This window comes from Amblyraja radiata, chromosome 16, assembly GCF_010909765.2.
Source record: "Amblyraja radiata isolate CabotCenter1 chromosome 16, sAmbRad1.1.pri, whole genome shotgun sequence".
Lineage (NCBI taxonomy): Eukaryota > Metazoa > Chordata > Chondrichthyes > Rajiformes > Rajidae > Amblyraja > Amblyraja radiata.
The window spans coordinates 6,938,723-6,958,059 of record NC_045971.1 but is presented as its reverse complement, the minus strand read 5'-3'; the positions used below and the strand labels follow the sequence as shown (position 1 = coordinate 6,958,059).

Here is a 19,337-nt window from a genome sequence, read left to right as displayed (position 1 = left end):
CTTCCCGTCTGACGGACACCGGGTCGGTCCAATCGCCTTCGGGTCCCGCCCACACCAAGGGCCTGACTGGCAACGGCTCCGGCCAATCGAACGCGGCGTTCGGCCACGGGCGGCTGACGTCACGACGTGGAAGGCGGGACCTGGCGGAGGCGACCCGACCGCTGATTGGTCGGCGGCGGACGGCCCGCCCTCCGACTGACGTCATCCCGCAGAGGAAGTGGGGAGGAGCCGGGCTTTCGATTGGTCAGCGCAGGGAGTGACGGTCCGGGCGGCCAATGGGAGCGAGGGGGCGAGGGGCGGTGATTGACGGCGGTGCCTCCCGGGGACGGGAAGCGCGCGCTGCATGGGGTGGACGCGCACGCATTCAAACTCACTCCAATCACCACATAACATGCATTCTATAAACTTTGCAAAGCAATTGCATCCGGAAAAAGAATGCAAATTGAAAATACCACATCCTGTGAGCAGGTAGCTGTGGAAAGCTTTCAAGATTGCAAATTCTAGGCTTGAAATAGAACTTTTTGTTTCCTCCTGTGGTTCTCTTACACTTTGCAAAATAAACGCACCTGCTCCAGACTTAAAAAAAGAATCACAAAGGTAAATGTTAAGGACTTATTATTAAACTACTTGCAAGTATCAATTACTGTTGATTTGAATGCAGCAAGGCTTTGCAAACTATAGTGCAACAAATGTCACTTTACCTCCGCCCTCGATTTCATCCAAGGACCCAAACAGTCTTTCCAGGTGAGGCAGAGGTTCACTCTCCTCCAACCTCATCTACTGCATCCGCTGTTCCAGGTGTCAACTTGAATGAATGAATAAGTTTATTGGCCAAGTATTCACATACAAGGAATTTGCCTTGGTGCACCGCTCGCAAGTGACAACAACATACAGTTAGGAACTTCTCTCGATCGGCGAGACCAAGCGCAGGCTTGGCGATCGTTTCACTGAAAACCTCCGCTCAGTCTGTCTTAACCTACCTGATCTCCCGGTGGCTCAGCACTTCAACTCCCCCTCCCATTCCCAATCTGACCTTTCTGTCCTGGGCCTCCTCCAATGTCAGAATGAGGCCCAGCGCAAATTGGAGGAACAGCACCTCATATTTTGCTTGGGTAGTTTACACCCCAGCGATATGAACATTGACTTCTCTAATTTCAGATAGCCCTTGCTTTCTCTCTCCATCCCTTTCCCCTTCCCAGCTCTCCCACTAATCTTACTGTCTCCGACTACATTCTATCTTTGTCCATCCCCCGGCAGCTGTCTGAAGAAGGGTCTCGACCCGAAACGTCGTCCATTCCTTCTCTCTAGAGATGCTGCCTCACCCGCTGAGTTACTCCATCATTTGTGTCTACCTTCGCAACAAATAACTTGTTTGTCCACTTCGCGACGGTTTTGGTTTAGGGTTCAGTGTTGGCCGGGACCCCTGAGGGCAGTGTTGATGCAGGGTTTTATCCTGAAACGTTGACGGTTCCATCCTCTCCTCATGCCCACCCTCACAGATGCTGCTCGACCTGCTGAGTTACTCCAGCAGATTGTCTGTTGGACTTAGGGGCCTTAACTTCACATTGCTGGTGAAACTGGCAGTTCAACACCCAGTCTGAAGAAGGGTCTCGGCCTGAAACACCACCCATTCCTTCTCTCCAGAGATGATGCCTGTCCCGCTGAGTTACTCCAGCTTTTTGTGTCAACGTTCACACTGTTCCATAGTGGGAGTGGACACAAGGAGCTGCAGATGCTGCCTTACAAAATAATGCACAGAATGCTTGAGTAACTTGGGAAATTCGGCCGATTCGGAAACTCCAAGTCGCTGGGGGTGTTCGTCCGTTCCGATGTCGGTGTTCCGAGGGCCTGAACATCGGGCCGCCGTAGCAGCGACTACGGGGGGCTCAAAGGCCCCGACCACGGGTGAACAAAGAGGAAGTTGACCGAACTTAATTGCCTTTCTTCACAGTGGGAACTGTTGATTCCGCTGTGTGTAGATGTTTATGTTAAACTCTATCATGTGTTGTGTTCTTTTTTTATTCGTATGGCTGCATGGTAACTCAAATTTCACTGGACCAGTTGGGGCATGTGATAATAAATGTAACGAACTTGAACTTAACTCAGCGGGTCGGGCAGCATCTCTGGAGGACGTGGATAGGGAGTGTTACTCAGGACTTTGTTGGGTACGTCAAAGATGGGGGACTGGAATATATCGTTTCTGGCTTTGCAGTGAAGGCGCTCTCTGGACCCAGGCTGAATAAACTGCTGGCTGGACTATAGAGGTGAACAGGATACAATAGCCATGCATTGAGTGCCATGTTGATTTACCTCTGCACGCCTGTATCGTTTTTAGTGTGGAAACGAGCCCTTTGGCCCACTGAGTCCAGGCCGACCATTGATCACTAATTACCATCCGTGCACTGGTTCTATGTTATCCCACATTCCCACGCACTCCCTACACACTCAGGGCGAATATACGAAAGCCCATTAATTTACAGGCCGCTGCGCCTTTGGAGTTAAGGAGGAAACCGGACCGTCCGGTGGAAACTCACAAAGAGAACGTGCAAACTCCATTCAGACAGCACCAGAAGTCAGGAATGAACCCGGGTCTCTGGTGCTTGTGAGGCAGCAACTCGACCACTGGGCCACGAGTGCTAACATTCCGACAAAATATTCAAAATATAGCAGAAAATCCCCCCCCAAAACTCAGCAGGTCAGGCAGCATCTGCGGAAACAGTCAACACTGTGGTAGACCTAAGTGCTGGAGAAACTCAGTGGGTGCAGCAGCATCTATGGAGTGAAGAAAATAGGCAACGTTTTGGCCCGAAACGTTGCCTATTTCCTTCGCTCCATAGATGCTGCTGCACCCGCTGAGTTTCTCCAGCATTTTTGTCTACCTTCGATTTTCCAGCATCTGTAGTTCCTTTCTAAACACTGTGGTAGACCTGCTTTGTTGTCTCTGCTGTAGTCCCCCCCACCCCCTACAGAGCCTTTACGGGGTCTGCATTGAGATCCAGTGCGCCCCTCAGCACCATTCCTCCACCCATTCATTTGCAGATGTTTTACAATGGGCGACAGAATGGGTTACTCAAAACGCAAATGGCTGGAGTAACTCAGTGGGCCAGGCAGCTTCCCTGGAGAACATGGACAGGCAATGTTTCCGGCCGGAGGTCTTCTTCACTCTGAAGAAAGTTCTCAACCCGAGACGTCGCATATTCATGTTCTTCATGGTGCTCCCTGACCCGCTGAGTTACTCCAGCATTTTGTGTTTTACTTCGACAAGTTTTGTCAAGCTCTGTTCATTTTGGATGCATTTGAATGTGGCCCTTGTGGCTAAAGGGATCAGGGGGTATGGAGAGAAGGCAGGTACAGGATACTGAGTTGGATGATCAGCCATGATCATATTGAATGTCATTGCAGGCTCGAAGGGCCGAATGGCCTACACCTGCACCTATTTTCTATGTTTCTAAGACCACTCTTGCATTTCGGCAGCATCTTTCACGATTGCAGCACCACCCAAAATGGTTTCCAGCCAGCTGTTACTGTGAAATAACCGCTCAAGTGTAATGTGGAGAGTGTCGCACCAAAGCTGGGTGTCGAGACAAAACAAAGACCAGAAACCTGTTTTAGATTACGTCAGTTGAGAGATAATTATAGGTTGCAGGGCACCCAGAGGAACGCATGTAAAACAGAACATGCAAACCATTTGCATTTGCAACACATAGGAGTTACAACCCAATGTTTAATTTAGTTTAGTTTAGAGATACAGCGCGGAAACAGGCCCTTCGGCCCACCGCGTCCGCATGGACCAGCGATCCCCGCACACTAACACTATCTACAATTTACATTTATAAAAAGTCAATTAACCTACAAACCTGTACATCTACCAATCTTCCCCTTCCCTTCACCTGAATCCACCTATCCCTTGCTAGGCTTTGTCCTGTCCCCATCTCTTTTTCCAACTTTTTCCCTCCTAATCCATCAGCCTGAAGAAGGGTCCTGACCAGAAACGTCGTCTGTCCATTCCCTCCACAGATGCTGCCTGACCTGCTAGGTTCTTCCAGCACTTTGTGTTTTGCTGATGGCAGCAAAGATATTATATTAATTTCTCATCCAAACAGCAACACCACCAATGGTGCAGCGACACCAAGGTGGCCGGCCTCAGTTCTGTAATCAATTATTGATTATTAATATGATTATTGATTGATTCATTATTGGTTATTCATTGTTAGTTATTATTTATTGAATGCTTTTGCTTCAGTATATTTTGGTTTAAAGATTCAGTGTGGAAACAGACCCTTCAGCCCAGCAAGTCTGCGCCGACCAGTGATCACGGATACACAGACTGGGGCCAGACTCAGAGCTGATGCAGCGGGACTCGGAGCTGATGCAGCGGGACTCGGAGCTGAGGCTGTGGAGGGCCGACTCGGAGCGGAGACGGCGTTCCGGCTTTCGGCAGCGGCGACATCACCACGGAGGTCCGCTGGACTGGAGAGCGGCATCTTCGGCCTGGATCGATCGCCTCAGAGCAGAGGGAGAACAAGGAGGGAAGAGACAGAGACTAAGACTTTTGCCTCCATCACAGTGAGGAGGTGCTTGGTGAACTCACTGCGGTGGATGTTAATTTGTGTTTATTGTATGTTTTGTTATTTATTGTTACTGTGTATGATTGCAGGCAACGTAATTTCGTTCAGACCGAAAGGTCTGAATGACAATAAAGAAATCAAATTCAAATTCAAATTCAAATAAAAAAATTTTTTTTAAATGACCCAAATTAACCTACACACAGCAAGCAATAATTTCATTATCCTATCTGGGACACATGACAATAAACTCTCTTGACTTGACTTGATACATAGAATGTGGGAGGAAACCGAAGCACCCGGAGAAAACCCATGCGGTCACGATGAGAACGTACTAACTCCGTACAGACAGCATCCATAGTCAGGATCGAACCTGGAACTGGCGCTGTGAGGCAGCAACTCTACCGCTGCACCACCCTATCACAATTATTACCTGCGTATGTTATCTATGTATATTGTGTTATGACCTGTTATGCTGCTGCAAGTAAGAATTTCATTGTTCTGTGGTCAGTACCAATGACAGTTAAACTCTTTTGAACCTCTTGAAGTATCTGTTTGTGCTTCTTTGGTGTATAATTGTTATTATGTATAAAGGTTTATTTTGGGTTGGGTAGTTCAGTGGTAAGAGTTGTAGTGACCGAGACAGCACTGAGCAAATGGCAGTAATGGTTGTAGATGATTTACCAATTGTTTCATCCAAAATAGGCAAACAGCAATGAGTAACTTCTGCAGGCATATTTTGGTTGCATCACCCATGGTCAGTCATGACCGAGGGGGTCCTACTAAATCACGGCCTGGTTCGGTAGCACGAACACACTGGAAGGAAAAAGTGGTGGACACTGCCCAGTCCATCACGGGTACTGACCTCCCCAACATCGAAAGGATCTACTGGAGTTGTTGCCTCAAAACGGCAGCCAACATCATCAGAGACCCACACCACCCTGGCCACGCTCTCATCTCACCCCTGCCATCAGGAAGAAGGTACAGGAGCCTGAATACCGTGACATCTGGAAGAAAAGCTATCTGAAGAAGGATGCTGACCTAAAGAATGAATAAGTTTATTGGCCAAGTATTCACATACAAGGAATTTGCCTTGGTGCTCCGCCCGCAAGTGACAACATGACATACAGTGACAGTTAGGAATGACACATAAAACATTAAACATTAATAATAAAACATTATTGCTTAAACATGTGAATTAAATAAAATACCAGAGCAAAAGGAGGCTACAGATTTTTGGTTATTGAGTAGAGCTACTACTCGTGGAAAAAAGCTGCCTCAGTTTAGTTTAGTTTATTGATACGGCTCGGAAACAGGACCTTCGGCCCACCGGGTCCGTGCCAACCAGTGATCCCCGCACACTAACACTATCCTATACACACTAGGGACAATGAACCTACAATTCTATATGTCTTTGGAGTGTGGGAGAAAACCAGAGCTCCCGGAGAAAACCCACGCGGTCACGGGGAGAACGTACAAACTCTATCCAATGTAACATGCCACCTTTAATATTTTAGCTTGCAGTAACAAAAACACACTTATTGCTGTTGAAAGGGTTTTTATTTTTGAAAATCCTGTATGAAAAATAACATTGTTATTAGAGCTTCCCCCCTATCCTCTAGCCACTAACCCTCCTTGTCCTGTTGGCACAATTGTTCTTGCAATGCGATTTTTCTTCACAACGTAACTATCGCCTTATGGTAGAACTACCTGTTCGTAGTATACCTGTACGTAACTACCTGTACGTAACAATTATAAAAACTGCAGTACCACCCCTGGACAAAAGAGGGAAGCACCGAGCACCCGGCTCAGCAGAGCTCTCTGCTGGCGAGGTCCAGTATTACAGGTTTGGGGTATTTCTGGTAAGTCACTGTGTTCAGTTATTCTGCCCTGACTTTGTTCCCCATTTGGTGATTGTGGCAGGGCCTGAATACTGTCACAGGCAACAAGCTGAAATTAAGTATCCATTTAGTTTGGTTTTAGTTTAGAGATACAGAGCAGAAACACAGGCACTTCGGCCCACTGACTCCGCGCCAAACAGCGATCCACACACACTAACACTATCCTACACACACTAGGGGCAATTTATAATTTTATCAAATTTACAATTTTACCGAATCCAATTAACCTACAAACCTGGAGTGTGGCACTTTGGAGTGTGGGAGGAACCCGGAGAAAACCCACGCAGGCCACGGGGAGAACGTACAAACTCCGTACAGACAGAACCCGTAGCCAGGGTTGAACCCGGGTCTCTGGCGCTGTGAGGCAGCAACTCCACCACTGCGCCATCTTTTGGATTTTGGACAGGTAAATGGATAGAAAACAGAGTGGGCATTACAGCAAGAAGAAGGGGGAACAGGAGGGAACAGGTAGTATTGTCACGTCACTGCCCCTCCTTGTCACTTGGCTTAATAGTAGCAGGATTTCATAAACTAGGTCAGGCCGCCTATGGGATGCACCAGACCCAATACTCTGAATCGCAGATAATGAGTCGCTACATATTAATACTTTGCATGGTTGCACCTGTTCCATCCACCGAACTGCCATCAAAATAGCGTACAGTTCCACTGTATATACTGTCAAATAGTTATTTGTTCTTTTGCAAATCTCAACATTCATCCCCTGGACTACCACAGCCGCCCCTGTTGTTTCAGCTACTGGGTCCTTTGATCCATCTGTGAAAATTAAGAGGTGTTCCCTGTATCTATTATCTATATGGCTATGGTATTCTGTCTTTAGGTCTGAATTTTTGTTCCTCATTTTTGCCTCCCATACCTCCAGATCAACTTTTGGGATGTTCAGTAACCATATTGGCACAGATGGCCACAATACTGCAGGGCAGAACTCTTTGTGGGACTGTGGTTCGATTTGACTCGACTGTTTACCCCAAGAGCGTCACGTGAACAAGGAATGCAATTGCACTCTTACTACATAATGACAATAAACACTGAGTATGAGGAACAAAACTAAGTGTTGGAGAAACTCAGCGGGTCGGGCAGCATCACTGGAGACCATGGATAGTAACTGCAGATGCTGGTTTACAACAAAAAAAAGATACAAAGTGCTGAAGTAACTCAGCGGGTCAAGCAGCATTTCCTTTTCCCCCCAGAGATGCTGCCTGACCCAGGTCAGAATTAAAGGGCACTCTTTTAGAAAGGAGATGAGGAGGACTACTTTAGTCAGAGGGTAGTTAATCTGTGGAACTCATTGCCACAGAGGGCTGTGGAGGCCAAGTCAGTGGATATTTTTAAGGCAGATTAGAACGGGTGTCAAGGGTTATGCGGAGAAGGCAGGAAAATGGGATTGGGAGGCAGAGATCAGCCATGATTGAATGACGGAGTAGACCGTGATGGGCCGAATGGCCTAATACTGCTCTTATAACCCGCTGAGTTACTCCAGCATTTTTGTGTGAATGGCTGGATGGGTGACGTTTGGGGCCGGGAAAACGTCCATGATTGTGGGCGGGGCGGGGAGGGGAGGCAGAGAGGAGGGGAGGCAGAGAGGAGGACAGAACAAAATGTGACAGGTGTACACAGGTGGGTGGGGTGGGGTGATTCTGAATATGTTCACTGACTGTTCTCCCTGTTTGGCCCTTCACGCTGCCTTGCAGTGGGGCCATGGCAGCTAAACTCAGCACCTCCTGACCCGCCCCCCCCCCCCCCTCACCAAAGGCCAACGCCGTTCCCCTTGCAAATGGCGACCCGTGCTGACTTGGGACGTTGCCACCGCTCCTCCATCTACGCTAGGTTGTCGCTCGTGACACCCCCACCCTCAGCCCACCGACCCCCACCCCACCCCACCCACCCGACCAGACCCCCCCACCCCACCCCACCCGCGTAGCGGTACCTTCCCTACAGGGAGTGCAGCGACTCTCTCGGGGAGAGACAGGGATGGGCAGGAAATACTGGTCACACACGTACCCGGACATGCGTTAAAAAAAAATCCCATACGTTTTACAATTGATGATTAACCAAGTCTGGGGCAGAAGGAAAGGTGATCTGCAACACAGGCTTGGCAGTGAGTGAGGGTTAGATCAGAGCGCTGTGACCCTCGGACCCAGGGAGGGAGGGAGACAGGGAGACAGAGAGACAGAGAGACAGAGAGACAGAGAGACTGAGAGACCGAGAGGGAGGGAGGGATGTGGCGGCGGGTAACTGACACCAGCATCAGTGTCGCCGTCACTTTCAGCAGACGCGCCGCGCACTCGCTGCTCGGCGACAGGAGAGCCGGCCCGGCTGCCAGACCCGCCGGCATGTCCTCCACACCCGGCCCCTCGCTGGACGTGGCCGCCATGAGGAAGAGCTACAAATGTGACCAGGACGTGAGTAGCCAAATGTAGCAACTCGGTGTACACAACCGCCATGTATCCATTCAGTGATACATCGCCATCGCCGCCGCTTCGCCCCCCCCCCCCCCCCTATATAAGAGGACTTAATGTACACAATCTCTAAAGAGACAGCAAAATAATTAGTTTAACTTCCAGTAAACTATCTTCTCCAACAGTAATACAAATCTAGATGAGGAATATGACATTTGGCAGAGGATTTGATGTTTATCTCAGGCCTAGTTATGGTGGGTAAGGTTGAGTGTGAAGGACCATGTGTATAGTCTACAGCATGGAAACGGGCCCTTCGGCCCATCACCAAGCAGAAGGTCAGCTTCACAAGTAATAGGAATAAAATGAGGCCATTCGGCCCATCAACTCCACTCCGCCATTCAATCATGGCTGATCCCCATAACCCTTCACACCCATTCTAATCAAGAATTTGTCTATCTCTGCCTTAAAAATATCCACAGCCCTCTGTGGCAATGAGTTCCACAGATTAACTACCCTCTGACTAAAGAAGTTCCTCCTCACCTCCTTTCTAAAAGAGCGCCCTTTAATTCTGAGGCTATGACCTCTGGTCCTAGACTCTCCCACCAGTGGAAACATCCTCTCCACATCCACTCTATCTATGCCTTTCAATATTCTGTACGTTTCAATGAGGTCCCCCCTCAATCTTCTAAACTCCAGCGAGTACAGGCCCAGTGCAGCCAAACGCTCATCATATGCTAATCCACTCATTCCTGGGATCATTCTTGCAAACCCCCTCTAGAGCCAGCACATCCTTCCTCAGATATGGTGCCCAAATTTGCTCACAGTACTCCAAATGCAGTCTGTCCAGCACCTTAGAGAGCAAGGGTTCCCAAACCTGGGTAGACAAAAGTGCTGGAGAAACTCAGCAGGTGCAGCAGCATCTATGGAGCGAAGGAAATGGGCAACGTTTCGGGCCGAACCCCTTCTTCAGACTGATGGGCGGTTGGGGGGCGGGTGGGGAGAAGAAAGGAAAAAGGAAGAGGAGGAGCCCGAGGGCTGAGGGAGAGCTGAGAAGGGGAGGAGACAGCAAGAGCTACCGGAAATTGGAGAATTCAATGTTTATGCCGCTTGGGTGCAGACTGCCCAAGCGGAATATGAGGTGCTGCTCCTCCAATTTCCGGTGGTGCTCGCACTTGCCATGGAGGAGGCCCAGGATAGAAAGGTCAGATTCAGAATGGGAGGGGGAGTTGAAGTGCTGAGCCACAGGGAGGTCAGGTTGGTTAATCCGGACCGAGCGGAGGTGTTCGGCGAAACGATCGCCAAGCCTACGCTTGGGTAAACTTACCCCCAGGGGGTAAAATTTGCCAACCCAGGGGGTAAATGTGTTGATTCTGGATTTGTACATATGTTTTCTCATTGACTGACTGTGTTTGGTTCTGGTATACTGGTATTAAAGTTGCCAGGGGTAAACGGCACAAGAAAGGTTGGGAACCCCTGTTATAGAGCCTCAGTATTACATCTCTGTTCTTGTATACAAGCCCTCTTGATATAAGTGCTAGCGTTACCTCTCTCTCTCTCTCTCTCTCTCTTTCTGACCAGGCTTTCGAAGAAAATCATCTGGTTTCATTGGACCCCATGAAGCAGTTTGGTGACTGGTTTGAAGATGCCACCAAGTGCCCGTCTATCCTAGAAGCCAATGCCATGTGCCTTGCAACCTGTACCAGGTGACTAACTTTACCATTCACTTTGCTGAACCCAAAGGACGTCTCTAAACCTTCATAAAACTCAATGCTTCGTTTTTTCAGCTGAGAGATACAGCGCGGAAACAGAAGGGAAACAGGCCCTTCGGCCCACCGAGTCCGCGCCGACCAGTGATCACCCCGTACACTAGCACTACCCCACACACTAGGGACAATTTACAATTTACAGAAGCCAATTAACCTAAAAACCTGCACGTCTTTGGAGTGTGGGAGGAAACCGGAGATAACCCACGCGGTCACAGAGACAAGGTACAAACTCCGTACAGGCAGCACCCGTGGACAGGATTGAACCGGGCTCACTGCCGCTGTGAGGCAGCAACTCTACTGCTGCGCCACTGTGCCCCCAGTCTGCTCGCCCCCCCCAACCCCAGGGATGTTCAGCGGCTCCGTGTTACAGTTGTCACCGGTTTCATTCATCCAATTAATTAATTATTGCACTCCTTACAATATGTTTTAGTTCATTTTCATTTTAGTTTATTGTCGCGTGCTGAGGTACAGTGAAAAGCTTTGTTGTGGTTGCGTGCTATCCAGTCAGTAGAAAGATTATACATGATTACAATAGAGCCATCCACAGTGTACAGATACAGGATAAAGGGAATAACTGGAAGTTATAAAGGGAAATAGTAGAAGCATCGGATGTAGATGTATTACAAGTTATAGGAGTAGAATTAGGCCATTTGGCCCATTGCATTTACTCTGCAATTCAATCATGGCTGATCTCTGCCTAATCCCATTTTCTTGCTTTCTCCCCATAACCCTTGACACCCGTTCTAATCAAGAATGTGCCTTAAAAATATCCACTGATGGCCTCCACAGCCCTCTGTGGCAATGAGTTCCACAGATTAACTACCCTCTGACTAAAGAAGTTCCTCCTCACCTCCTTGCTAAAAGAGCGCATTTTAATTCTGAGGCTATGACCTCTGGTCCTGGACTCTCCCACCAGTGGAAACATCCTCTCCACATCCACTCTATCCAGGCCTTTCATTATTCTACAAGATTCAATGAGGTTCCCCCTCAACCTTCTAAACTCCAGCGAGTAGAGGCCCAGCGCCGTCAAACGCTCATCATATGCTAACCCACTCATTCCTGGAATCATTCTTGATTAGAGTTCCTGCTTCTGTTCCAGGGATGGAAGACCCTCTGCTCGAATGCTGCTTCTCAAAGGGTTTGGACCCGATGGGTTCAGATTCTTCACCAACCACGAGAGCCGGAAGGGCCGTGAACTGGTGAGTGGATGACTTGACATAGTGACACCAACCATGGTGACATAACCCACACAAACCCATTACACTGCACACCCGCTGTACAGGATTGTAAAACACAGCGTGGAGACGGGCCCCTTGGCCCACCGAGTCCACGCCGACCATCGATCACCCGTTCACACTAGTTCCACGTTATCCCACTTTCTCATTCACTCCCTGTGCACTAGGGGCAATTTACAGAGGGCCGATTAACCTACAAAACAGCACGGCTTAAATGAGGCAGGAGTGTTTCATTGCCATGTGTCCCAGATAGAACAATGAAATTCTTACTTGTTGAAGCACAACAGAATATGTAAACATAGTACACTGTAAACAATATGATAAATGAGAAAAAAACGTTCAGTGTGTGTATATACACGCACGCACACACACACACACACTGTAACAATAGGTGTGCAATAATAATAATTACTATTATAATAATAGTCTATTGTATTCAGAGCTTATTTGAGGTTGCCGTGTTTAATAGCCTGATGGCTGTGGGGAAGCAGCTGTTCCTGAACCTGGGCGATACAGATTTCAGGCTCCTGTACCTTCTTCCCGATGGCAGTGGTGAGATGAGGGGTGTGGGTCTCTGATGATGCTGGCTACCTTTTTGAGGCGGCGACTCCATCTTTGGGATGTGGGAGGAAACCAGAGCGCCCAGCGGAAACCCACACGGCCACAGGGAGAACGTGCAAACTCCACGTAGACAGCACCCAAGGTCAGGATTGAACCCGGGTCTCTGGCGCTGGGAGGCAGCAGTTCTACCTGCTGCGCCGCTCTGTTCTATTATACACTGCATGGCCATCCACACACATACATCTGCCGGTCGCTGATCTTGTTCCTGTTTCTTCCTCCTTCAGGAGACCAATCCATTTGCAGCAATTGTGTTTTATTGGGAGCCCTTGAATAGGCAAGTACGTTCTCATTTAAATTATGGACTCACTTACTAAATGCACGTTACCTTTCCTCCCACGCTGAACAAATGTGGCTCCCACGTAGAACTAACGTACGTAACAGTGTTCGTGGTGATGGGGCATGGACCTCTCCAGATTTACAGCACAGCAACTCAACACCAAACAGACTATTTACTCTGTTAGTTTTTAAATATTTATGGAAAAAAGATAGAAACGTAGACAATAGGTGCAGGAGTAGGCCATTCGGCCCTTCGAGCCTGCACCGCCATTCAATATGATCATGGCTGATCATTCAACTCAGTATCCCATCTCTGCCTTCTCTCCATACCCCCTGATCCCTTTAGCCACAAGGGCCACATCTAACTCCCTCTTAAATATAGCCAATGAACTGGCCTCAACTACCTTCTGTGGCAGAGAATTCCACAGATTCACCACTCTCTGTGTAAAAAATGATTTTCTCATCTCGGTCCTAAAAGACTTCCCTCTTATCCTTAAACTGTGACCCCTAGTTCTGGACTTCCCCAACATCGGGAATAATCTTCCTGCATCTAGCCTGTCCAACCACTTAAGAATTTTGTAAGTTTCTATAAGATCCCCCCTCAATCTTCTAAATTCTAGTGTGTACAAGCTGAGTCTATCCAGTCTTTCTTCATATGAAAGTCCTGCCATCCCAGGAATCAGTCTGGTGAACCTTCTCTGTACTCCCTCAATGGCAAGAATGTCTATGGCACGATAGTACATTATAGTTGTAAATTGGAGCATTGCAAAACTGCGGTGCAGGTCCAGTGAAAAACTTTCATTGCATGCAGCCTCCTTGTTGACCCGGCACTCCATCAATATGCCTCTACCATTTATCCGGCCCCATGGCAATGAGTCCGTGATCTCCTCCCTCTCTGCCGATGGAATTTTCCCCAGTATTCCAGACCGGATGCTTTGGATGTAGTATTGGAAGCCATCCTAGAATCGTTGACCACTGTCTGAACTATTGCAGTCCTGAACTACTATCCAGCTCATTGATTGATTGATTGATTATTGATTATACCTTTAATAATCCTTTACAGGAAATTACAGTGCCACGACAGCTTCAAGACAGACATAACACCACACATTTCCTCAAATAGCTTCCATACTTAACAAGTTAAAATACAAGTTAAAATACAATGAATGAAAAAAAAGTGCAGTTATTTATGCGCATTATATAACCTTATAGCAGCTGGTATACAAGACTTCCTATGTCTCTCAGTTTTGCACATTGGTGCAATCAGTCTCTGACTGAAGATGCTGCTCTTGATCACCTTCAGGGCATGGAGTGGGTGAGTGGGGTTGGTCATTATTGAACCCAGTTTGTTCAGAGTTCTGGCCTCTGCCACCTGCTGGACCGTTCGTTGCTCAGCCCTGACCACTGAGCCGGCCTTCCTGATCAGCTTGTCCAGTCTGTTTTTGTCCGCTATGCGGGCGCCATCTCCCCAACAGGCCACAGCAAAAAACAGAGCACTGGCCACCACTGAATGGTAGACACTGCACAGCAGGGGTTGGCAGATGTTAAATGACCTCAGCCTCCTTAAAAAATACAGTCGGCTTTGTCCCTTCCTGTACACCGCCTCCATATGACCCTTCCAGTCCAGCTCACTGTCAAGCTGCACCCCAAGGTACCTGTGGTTGGCGACCACCTCCACCTCAGTGCCCTTAATGGTGATTGGTGTTGGTGGCCCTCGGACTATCTTTGATCGGACATTAGACACAAAAAGCTGGAGTAACTCAGCGGGAAAGGCAGCATTTCTGGAGAGAAGGAATGGGTGACGTTTTGGGTCAAGACCCTTCTACAGAGTGACAAGAAACGTCACCCATTCCTTCTCTCCAGAGATGCGGCCTGTCCCGCAGAGTTACTCCAGCTTTTTGTCTCTATCTTCGGTTTAAACCAGCATCTGCAGTTCCTTCCTGCACGTTTGATCAGACTTTACTGGATTTACCTTGCACTAAACGTTATTCCCTTCATCTTGTATCACTACACTGTAACGATTGGCTCGATTGTAATCATGTATTTATTGTCTTTCCGCTGACTGGTTCAGCACGCAACAAAAAGCTTTTCACTGTACCTCGCTACACATGACGTGACAATAAACTAAACTAAACGTTATTACCTCCAGGTGCGCATCGAAGGGCGGGTGGCAATGTTGCCGAGGAAGGATTCTGAGGAGTATTTCCATTCCAGGCCCAGGAGCAGCCAGATTGGGGCACTGGTCAGTCACCAGAGCTCAGTGATCCCAAACAGAGAGGTGGGTCGAAACAAGGGCTCAGGCAATAGTAACCATTGTACGACCAATCTCCATCACAACACCCGGACTGCAGTCTCCATCACCGACTCGAGCCACTATGCATTTACATTAGACTTTAGATAGACAACGCAAAAAAACAGGCCCTTCAGCCCACCGGGTCCGCCCCATACACTAACACTATCCTACTCACACTAGGGACAATTTACAATTTTACGGGAAGCCAATGAACCCACAAACCTGTATGTCTTTCTTGGTTTCTTGGTCCTCCAAAATATTCCAAATGGAATTTAAACTGGAGGTGGTGAAGGGAGGGCTTAAGCCAGAAAGGGTTATTGGGAAGAAAGAGCTACTTTAAATTTAGTTGCATCTGGTTGGGTGACTATAGGTGGGTGGAGATTATTCCATGCTTTAATTGTGGGAGGAAACCGGAGCACCCGGAGAAAACCCACGCGGTCACAAGGTGAACATACAAATTCCATACAGACAACACCCCTAGTGTGGATTGATGCCGGGTCTCTGGCGCTGTGAGGCAGCAACTCTACCGCTGCACCACCGTGCCTCCAAACTCTGCAGACATATACAGCATGTACATGTACAGGCTCTCTCCACTAATTGGATCCCCCCCAGAGCCCCGAAACTCTTCCCCCCTCACCACTCTCCCCACCCACTGAATGCCCCTGCTCACACCCACCTCTTCATTACTGTCTCTAGCCCCCTCCCACTTACTAATCAAGTATCTGTAAATCTCCGCCTTAAAAATGCCCAACCACTTGGCCTCCACAGCCGTCTGTGGCGATGAGTTCCACAGATTCACCACCCTCGTTAGTCAACGAAATTCCTCCTCATCTCTTTTACGTATTGCCTGGAACAATTGTCCACAATAAGGTAACAGAAGTTTGAACTTTAAGCATCGTGGTAACTTACAAAAGATGGCATCTTCCGCGCACACACCGAGTAACCGTTCGGGAACGGTACGATCTCCTTGCAAAATGTACGATCGTTTATTCCAAGCGTGCCATTCTCAAAGACCCCAACGCCACTAAGAAGGCTCAGGAAGTTTGGCATGTCCCCTATAACTCTCAGCAACTTCTACAGATGCGCCGTGGGAAGCATTTCATTCAGATGCACCACGGTTTGGGAGCAGCTCCATCCAAGACCGCAAGAAATTGCAGAGAATTGTGGACGCAGCCCAGACCATCACACAAACCGATCTCCCTTCCATTGACTCCATTTATACCTCACTCTGCCTCGGCAAGGCAAGCAGCAGCACCATCAAGGACGAGTCGCACCCAGGTCACTCCCTCTTCTCCCCTCTCTCATCGGGCAAAAAGTATCGAAGTGTGAAAACACACACCTTCAGATTCAGGGACAGTTTCTTCCCAGCTGTTATCAGGCAACTGAACCATCCTACCCCAACCAGAGAGCAGTGCTGAACTACTATCTACTTCATTGATGACCCTCAGACTGTCCTTGATCGGACTTTGCTGGCTTTACCTTGCACTAAATGTATTTTCCTTATCATGTATCTATACAATGTAAATGGCTCGATGGTAATCATGTATTGTCCTTCTGCTGACTGGTTAGCACGCAACAAAAGCTTTTCACTTGGTACACGTGACAATAAACTAAACTGAACTGTCAAGGGAGGGTGTAACCGAGCTCTACTGACCTCCCAGCCTTGTTGTTTCTGCTTCAGTTTCTGAGGAAGAAGAATGCAGAGATGGAGGAAGTCTACAAAGGTCAGGATGTGCCGATACCTGATTACTGGTGAGTGATGCTGATAGGTGACTGAGCAAGCCTTTCCTATCTGACGTGCAAGGAGATTGAGACAGCCGGGCTAGTCAGACTAGAGAATAACCAAGCTGGGAACGCCAACAAAACTCTTAAATCAAATCTGGAGCAAGAAAGCCAGGAACATGTGATGGTCAATCCATCATAGTAAATAGGTGGAGGAGTGGGCCATTCAGCCCTTCGAGCCAGCACCGCCATTCAATATCATCCTTGCTGAGCATCCAGAATCAGTAGCACGTTCCTGCTTTTTCCCCATATCCCTTCATTCCTTTAGGCCTGAGAGCTAAATTTAACTCTCTGTTGAAAACGTCCAGTGAATTGGCCTCCACTGTCTTCTTTGAGAGTTGAATGTTAACATTTAGAGTCGGGAGACGCTCTCTTAATTCAAGAGAGAGTCTGTCAAGAGGTAAGATAGACACAAAATGCTGGAGTAACTCGACAAATTAATAAATGTAATGTAATGAAGTGGATCATTTGCTGGATTCGGGGGGTATTAGCTACAGGGAGAGGTTAGGCAGACTTGGATTGTTTTCTCTGGAACACGGGACGTTGTGGCAGACCTGATATAAGTATCGAAAATGATGAGAGGCGTAGACAAGGTAGACAGTCAGAACGTTTTCACAAGGATGGAAAAATCAAATATGGGAGGTCATAGCTTTAATTTTAGAGGGGCAACATTTAAAGGAGATGTGCAGTTTACACAGAGGGTGGTGGGTGCCTGGAACGCGCTGCCAGGGGTGGTGGTGGGGACAGATACGATAGCGGTGTTTAAAAGGTTTTTGGACAGGCACATGGATACGCAGGGAATGGAGGGAAATGGATCACATGTAGAAACATAGAACATAGAAATTAGGTGCAGGAGTAGGCCATTCGGCCCTTCGAGCCTGCACCGCCATTCAATATGATCATGGCTGATCATCCAACTCAGTATCCCGTACCTGCCTTCTCTCCATACCCTCTGATCCCCTTAGCCACAAGGGCCACATCTAACTCCCTCTTAAATATAGCCAATGAACTGGCCTCGACTACCCTCTGTGGCAGAGAGTTCCAGAGATTAACCACTCTCTGTGTGAAAAAAGTTCTTCTCATCTCGGTTTTAAAGGATTTCCCCCTTATCCTTAAGCTGTGACCCCTTGTCCTGGACTTCCCCAACATCGGGAGCAATCTTCCTGCATCTAGCCTGTCCAACCCCTTAAGAATTTTGTAAGTTTCTATAAGATCCCCTCTCAATCTCCTAAATTCTAGAGAGTATAAACCAAGTCTATCCAGTCTTTCTTCATAAGACAGTCCTGACATCCCAGGAATCAGTCTGGTGAACCTTCTCTGCACTCCCTCTATGGCAATAATGTCCTTCCTCAGATTTGGAGACCAAAACTGTACGCAATACTCCAGGTGTGGTCTCACCAAGACCCTGTACAACTGCAGTAGAACCTCCCTGCTCCTATACTCAAATCCTTTTGCTATGAAAGCTAACATACCATTCACTTTCTTCACTGCCTGCTGCACCTGCATGCCCACTTTCATGTAGGCAGAGGATGTGCAGGTTTGTAGGTTAATTGGCTTCTGTAAATTGTCCCTCGTGACATAACTAGTGGACGGGTGATGGATGGTCAGTGTAGGCTCAATGGGCCGAACGGCCTGTTTCCATGCAGTATCACTAAGATCAGACTAACATTAAAACTAATACTAGCAGAGCCACTTCCTCGGGGGTGATGTGGGTGTGTTGGGAGAAGGGGAACAGTCGGGATGGGGTGGTAACGAGGTGGGGTGGGATGGTAACGAGGTGGGGTGGGATGGTAACGAGGTGGGGTGGGATGGTAACGAGGTGGGGTGGGGTGGTAACGAGGTGGGGTGGTAACGAGGTGGGGTGGTAACGAGGTGGGTCGGGGTGGTAACGAGGTGGGTCGGTAACGAGGTGGGTCGGGGTGGTAACGAGGTGGGGTGGTAACGAGGTGGGGTGGTAACGAGGTGGGGTGGGGTGGGGTGGTAACGAGGTGGGGTGGGATGGTAACGAGGTGGGGTGGTAACGAGGTGGGGTGGGGCGGTAACGAGGTGGGGTGGGGTAACGGGGATGGGTCAGGGACAGCGCGAATGAATGTGCGGTGCGTTTGTTGGCCAGGTGCCCTGGTTCTCTGTGGTGACTGGATGTGACTCTGTGCTTTGAAGGGGTGGCTACGTGCTGGAGCCGGAGTCCATGGAGTTCTGGCAGGGTCAGACCAACCGACTGCATGACAGGATCGTGTTCCAACGCCAGGGCCAGACTCAGGTCCCAGACTCCACCCTGGTCCACCGGGCCCAGGGCACCTGGGTGTATAAACGCCTGTCTCCGTGACGGAACTCCACCTGCCCCCCCCCCCCCCGCAGCCCAAGCTCGTCACTGCCACGACCTCGCCAGATTCTTCAAAACTCTTCGACATTTCACACTGTTGGAACTGCGATGGGAACAGCCCTTCAAGGTGCCCTCGACTGCTCCGTACAACGGCTCAT

General features: G+C 48.6%; 1 protein-coding gene across 1 annotated transcript; it reads left to right on the top strand.

Moving 5' to 3' along the window:
- The first annotated feature begins 8,517 nt into the window (after window positions 1-8,517).
- Window positions 8,518-19,337, top strand: pnpo (pyridoxamine 5'-phosphate oxidase). Its single transcript, XM_033034983.1, has 7 exons — window positions 8,518-8,886; window positions 10,462-10,586; window positions 11,749-11,848; window positions 12,730-12,783; window positions 14,931-15,059; window positions 16,756-16,826; window positions 19,017-19,337. Exons 1-7 carry the CDS (start codon window positions 8,704-8,706, stop codon window positions 19,180-19,182), a joined length of 828 nt encoding a protein of 275 aa, XP_032890874.1. The 5' UTR covers window positions 8,518-8,703; the 3' UTR covers window positions 19,183-19,337.

Coding starts and splice junctions, on each gene's coding strand:
- pnpo (XM_033034983.1), top strand. CDS start 8,704: ATGTGGCGGCGGGTAACTGACACCAGCATCAGTGTCGCCGTCACTTTC. Junction 15,060..16,755: donor CAGTGATCCCAAACAGAGAG/GTGGGTCGAAAC, acceptor TTTCTGCTTCAG/TTTCTGAGGAAGAAGAATGC. Junction 16,827..19,016: donor GTGCCGATACCTGATTACTG/GTGAGTGATGCT, acceptor TGTGCTTTGAAG/GGGTGGCTACGTGCTGGAGC.